Below are 6,150 nucleotides of genomic sequence, written 5' to 3'. Positions count from 1 at the left end.
AAAAGTTGGGTATAATAATTGGAACCCGATGAGTGTGTAGTTTTCTGCGTGAGCTATTAATATAAAAAGTTAAGCAATTTAAACCGCAGTATCTCGAGAAGTAGGCTATATAAACATATAGCTATAACCTTATAATAGAAAAAGTTTTTCAAAATAGCTGATCTAATTACTATCCGTTATCGAAAATAGGCGTGCCCGAGAAATCAGAAACGCACCTCTACCCTTTTATTTTTATTACAGATTTATTCTGAAGAAGTGATCTTTGACCAATACATTTTTTGCATGGAAGATATTGGATCAGTCTGACGTATCGTAAAGTATCTTTAACGTTAAGAGTTTTTAATACTACACAAGATTACTATTGTAACCCGGATTAAAGTCGACTTTAAAGAAGATTTTGTATGATCGATTCTATATTCAGGCACAGTTTTGATAGAAAACTTAAACTCAATAAATTGCATTGGTTTTTAGAGAAGTATTGGATTATGATTAAATTAGGGGTTTATGAAAAGGTTGTCATAAATATTATGGGAACCTTCTCTACTTCTGAGTGATAGAATGTAACAATGCTAGAAAGAAATATGTAGTTTGCATAATTGAACAGTTTTTCAGAATTTAATATATAATCTTTGAAAGTCCAGTATTATATTATTAACCCATATATTTTTTTTCATTTTTTGTTTATATTAAAAGGTGAAAAAACTGGCTTCGTACAAGTTGGACCGGAAAAATACTTTTTTCCTAACAAATACAAAAATGAGGCAAAGGAATATTATAATTTTGAAGCACGCTCCGATGATGTGTGGATTGCAACGTTTCCACGTTCCGGTACCACTTGGACACAAGAAATGATTTGGTTAATAGCAAATAATTTGGATTTCGATGCAGCTAAGAGTCAACTACTAACAGAAAGATTTCCATTCTTTGAGTTAGTATAATATGTTAAATTAAAATTTAAAAAAAATATGTGTAATCCAATTATAATAAAATTTATAGATTTCCATTGTTCGTACATCCGGAGATAAAAAGCAAATTAATAGAAGAAAATGCAAATGATGCAGATAACTTGAAATTCATAGAATTAATATCACGTCCAGGTTATCAGTCTTTAAGTGAAATTGAAATCGGTAAAAGACGATTTATAAAGACACACTTTCCATTCTCATTATTGCCACCCAGTGTGTTGGAGAAGAAATGCAAGGTGAGTTCTTACAAAACAAAAAAAAATATTAAATAAATCGTTGAAAAATATTATTTCTACTATAAGATCATTTATGTAACACGCGATCCTAAAGATGTAGCAGTGTCTTATTATCATCTTAACAGATTATATCGTACACAAGGTTATGTAGGAGATTTCTCACGTTACTGGTCTTATTTTGAAAGAGGACTAAGTATATATATTTATTATTATTTATTTATTTAAATTATTCTTAATATTGTTTATCTTAAAGATCCTTGGTTACCATACCACAGTCATATTAAAGAAGCACTTGCTCATAGTCATTTACCTAATGTGTTGATGTTGAAATATGAAGACATGCTTAAGGATTTGAGTGCCACCATTACAAAACTTGCTAGTTTTCTTGATTGCAACCTGACCACTGAAGGTTTAGAAAATCTTATCAATCATTTGAACATAACGAATTTCCGTAAAAATTCTGCTGTGAATGGTCATGAAATGGAAGCCATCGGAATTCTTAATAAAGGAGAAGCGGGTTTTGTGCGTACTGGCGGTAGTGGTGTGCAAAAGGAGTATACAGATAATCCAGAAATTCTAAAAAAAGCAAATAATTGGTTGGAAAGGCAACAAATAGATTTAATATGAAATTATTGTTTTTTTAAAGCATATTTTAATTAATAGTTACTATATAGAAATATACATAGACATATAAATATACATATATAAAATAATGTATGTCTTTGCTTAATATGTTTAAAGTGAGTTAAAATAATATAATAATAATACGTTCAACTGGCATTGACTGTATAAAGACCTTTTCCAGCGCTTTTTTAATGGTGAGCTATACCCAGTTGGGTTGTACTGGTCCTTTAAGTTTCGTCTCGTCCTTATAGCGTTCACAGTAAAACGCTTATAGTATGTTTCCACTGGCTTCGTTAGACCAGTTCACTTACTTGAGATTGCTTGAATTACTTGCATCTCAAGTAAGTTCACTGGTCTAACGAAGCCAGTGAAAACGTTCTATTCGTTTGTTTCACTAAGAAAAATAAATTATTACAGCCAGCCAACAATTGTATTTGGGGGTTTTTGGGTTAGGCTAAGGCCCCTATGTATTGCGACCAGTTTGATCTATTGTGCATCCAATAATAACAATAGTAGAGTATTAAACAAATGTTTAAATAAAACTTTATATCGCATATAATTAATTAGTGCATAGTAAATATAACCGAGAGCGATAACAGTGAACAACCCTGATTGTGTTCAATTGGTATAAAATTAGTAAAAGAAGAAAGAAATTACAATACAAAGAAAGAATTTAAGTAGTTTTAAAACAAATGTTTTCAAAAAACTTGTTTATGTATTTTTGTTATTTAGTGAACGCTTTAAAAACTTATTAAATACAAGTTTGTGTATGAATTTAAAATCTGGTCTTAAGTGAGCCACCACACCGACAGTGTGTTATTTGTTTGTTGGTAAGGCAGTTTCAGTTTACAGCACTTTAGCTGTCAAAATCCCATTCCTCCACAAAAGGCTCTATTACTAACAATCTCAATTAAATTGATAAGAAAATGCTAGAAGGCTGGTATTGTCGCACAATGGCTAATGAACAAGCTGCACAACAGGAGGAAACATCAGATCCGAATGAAAATTCAGGTTCAGACGATGAACAAGTACAAAGACACACTATGACAGGAAAATCCGATGAAGCAGAACCGGATTACAAAGAGAAATATCGTCAGTTGAAACGAAAGTTTAAATTTTTGATATACGTAAGTTTGTTATAAGTAAAAATAGTAATAAAAAAATCAATATATATATAAATTGTATTTTAGGAAAATGAAAGTTTTCAAGAAGCATTGCGTGTGAATCAACGTCGTCTGCTTAAGATTGATAGAGATTCAACATTTTTGTTGGAACGTTTGTTGATGTACGAAAAACCAGAAAATACATCATCAGAAAGCGAAGAAACAGAATCATCCGATGACGATGCTACACCAGTGCCAAAGAGGTACTTTTTAATATTAATTATTTAAGTAATAAATTAAATAATAGAATTAAAAAAAAACTAGGTATAAATTGGATGAAAATACTTCAAATGCTGCAGTACGTGGGCGCAAGAGAAAGGGATTTGCATTGCCACCAGTAACAGCTGACAGTAGTTATGCTGAGAGCGAAAAGCAAGAGCAACAAACCACATTGGACACACAACAAGGACATATGACAGCCGCTGAAGTCGAACGACATCTTCAATCAAGACAAACTGTTATGGAATTAATGCCTGAACGCGCTCCCGCCACTGTACCCACAGAAATGTTTAGCAATGAACCCTCTTTAGACAGGTAACTAATAAAAGTATTTTGAGTATTGAGTAAAAAACTGATGAAATTTGTTTTTTTTTCAGTGAATCGAATGACCACATAATTGACGGCTCTTCGCCTACGCATGTAGCCGCAGAGGAGTGCGTTCCCATGGAATATGTTAATTAGACTAAAGTTATTGTTTAATGCAAATTTGGCAAAGGCGAATAAAATTAAAAGAAATACGTTTTCGGTATTTTAAATTAAATTTTTATTTTTTTATACTTAATTTGTTTAATGAAAAAATTTAAATTAGCGATTAAGACAATTCATATAGAAAATATTATGACCTAAACGTACCTACTCCAAATAGTAGGTTTCGCCTTGTAAAATGCAGCGTAAGAAAAGGTGTCGCTTTTGTCGGATATGCACGTAGCAAATACTTTTCTCCATCGTTGATATCAGGATTATGTGACGCATTTGTACTTTGATTGATGTACTCTTCAGCAAGTTTTGAAAAATCCCAAAGCGTTAAATAATTATCGAGACCACCAATAGCCAATATAGTGCCATCACGACTAAATGTCATGGTATTTAAAGTACCTGTATGTTTCACCAAAGTTGTGATCAATTGTCCCTGTGCTAAGTCCCAAACGATTGCTATGTTATCCGCCGCGCCAGAAGCTAAATAGCGACCGCAAGTTGAAAATGCTAATGATGTGATAGTTCCTTTATGACCAGTCATAAGTCTCACCAACTGACCGTTGAAGACATCCCACAAACGTACTGTGCGATCTTCAGAACCACTGGCAATGTAATTAGAGTTAGGATGAAATTGCACACAGCTTACATCAGCCAAATGCCCTACGAATATTCGAAGTGGTTGATATGTGTCAGTTGCCCATAAGCGTACCGTTTTGTCATACGAGCCAGATGCAAAGTAGTATCCATGAGGTGAGAAACGCACATCCCATATAGGAAACAAATGTCCTTTATATACTACAACACAAGTCCACGTTAGTAACGACCATAAACGCAAAGTACCATCCTCAGAGCAAGATAGTAAATTTAATTTATCAGGTGAGAAGGCACAACGAAAAACGGGACCATTATGACCATAAAGCACGCGACATTGTTCACCACTACGTTCGTCCATCATACGCGCCACTACATCCTCACTATCTTTGTCGACATCCTTTAGTTGCTCTGCAGTCTTCATTTCACGCAATTTGCTAGGTGTAAGGGACCACACTTTTATACTAGAATCGGTTAAACCTACTGCTAATATTGTTGAATCTTCTGAAACTTCGGCGGAGCAAACTGTATTATGTGCATTAAGTATTGTATAAAAACAAACTGAAGGTAATGAATCTCTGTTAAGCGCTATACGCTTCATGGTTTCCCGCAATGATTTCAGCTTTTCGAGTTTGTCGGAGTCTTTCATTTCTGGCAGCGGTATGCGGTCATTTGCTGGTGCATTTGGATCAGTTTTTGATTTTTTTGAAAATAGTGGATCCTTTTTAGGTTTCTTTTTTTTGGGTTTGTCTGGTGCATCAGGATCATTATCTTCTTCCTCTTCTGGCGGTGCCGGTGCGGGTGTGGTCAATAACTGTATATCTATTTCTTTCGGTAGCCCAAAATAAACACGCACCTTATTATCTTGTCGTTTAGCTTCACCTATCGATGCACCAGACGTGATAGCACACTGTTCCTTACTACGTGCCGTGCCTTCGTATGTATCGAAATGCAGGTGATTTGCCACAATATCAGCGATTACCTCTTGCTTGCGATCTTGTATATGACGTTTGAAAAGTGAATGTGAATCACGTGACATACGTATAATGAATTTATCTATATCCATTGCTTCCACCAAGTCATTGTTTATTAAGTGCACGCGTTTCCTCAGCAGCAACAGTTGCTGTAAATCTTCGCGATAAAAATAATCCAAATCTTTACCATATTTCTCTATAAATTTTTGGCCAGCTTCAGCCATATTATGTTCGATAAACTTAAAATATATTTGCACCAGAATAGGATATAAAACCATAGACAATTCATGCTTGTATATGTCTAGCGCTTCACCAACAAAAGTACGCAGATCTTCGAAGGCTTTAATGTATATTTTGGGATCTATTGACTTATCGTATGATGGACTATGTTCACCATCACGTGTTATGAGTTCATTATGATTAAAATTATTATCGGGATCGTTGAGTTCCACCAGATCTTCGCGGCGTATATTTGCTTCATTGAAAAGTATCTCCTCACTTTGCTTTAAGTTGTATTTCTTGACCAATTTCATCAAGACATACATGTCCTGTTTGTCCAACACAACGCCATTGCCATTAATTGTTGAGTAATCGCTCATGTTTACGTTTTTTTATTAGATTATCAATTTTATTAAAAAACTTATTGCTTGCGCCTTTTCACCTAAACAGTCCTAATAACAACAAAATGTTTATTTGCTGCATTATTCAGAGAGTGTGAAAAGTGTTGCCATATAATTTTTATTTAACATAAAAATCTGTAACGTAAGTGGTTACGTACGTCAACGTAAGCTAATATGAAACCCATGACACACTTCAGTATTTTTTGAGAATAGGGGTATTCACTCTCTCTTGCAAACTCATTGCAAGGTGCACGAAATGCACAGATTGTACGAGAATGCAA

At 34.0% G+C, this 6,150-nt stretch overlaps 3 protein-coding genes across 3 annotated transcripts in view; 2 read left to right on the top strand and 1 right to left on the bottom strand.

Moving 5' to 3' along the window:
- The window catches only part of LOC119667680, a 5,139-nt gene extending 3,311 nt beyond the window's left edge, over positions 1-1,828 (top strand). Inside the window, exons 5-9 of the mRNA XM_038076987.1 lie at positions 637-640; positions 694-928; positions 997-1,201; positions 1,268-1,394; positions 1,455-1,828. Coding sequence (XP_037932915.1) covers positions 637-640; positions 694-928; positions 997-1,201; positions 1,268-1,394; positions 1,455-1,828 — 945 coding nt within the window. The remainder of the gene's footprint in view (positions 1-636; positions 641-693; positions 929-996; positions 1,202-1,267; positions 1,395-1,454) is intronic.
- Positions 1,829-2,586: 758 nt separating this feature from the next.
- LOC119668000 lies at positions 2,587-3,727 on the top strand. The gene is made up of 4 exons (XM_038077359.1): positions 2,587-2,952; positions 3,016-3,191; positions 3,253-3,522; positions 3,585-3,727. Exons 1-4 carry the CDS (start codon positions 2,752-2,754, stop codon positions 3,667-3,669), a joined length of 732 nt encoding a protein of 243 aa, XP_037933287.1. The 5' UTR covers positions 2,587-2,751; the 3' UTR covers positions 3,670-3,727.
- A 72-nt stretch (positions 3,728-3,799) lies between these two features.
- On the bottom strand, positions 3,800-6,034 carry LOC119672661 (transcription initiation factor TFIID subunit 5-like). Its single transcript, XM_038083769.1, has one exon. The coding sequence runs from the start codon at positions 5,846-5,848 to the stop codon at positions 3,824-3,826; it is 2,025 nt and encodes a 674-aa protein (XP_037939697.1). The 5' UTR covers positions 5,849-6,034; the 3' UTR covers positions 3,800-3,823.
- Between the last annotated feature and the right edge of the window lie 116 nt (positions 6,035-6,150).

This window comes from Teleopsis dalmanni, chromosome 1 (assembly GCF_002237135.1).
Source record: "Teleopsis dalmanni isolate 2A chromosome 1, ASM223713v2, whole genome shotgun sequence".
Lineage (NCBI taxonomy): Eukaryota > Metazoa > Arthropoda > Insecta > Diptera > Diopsidae > Teleopsis > Teleopsis dalmanni.
This window is presented reverse-complemented; position numbering and strand designations above follow the sequence as displayed.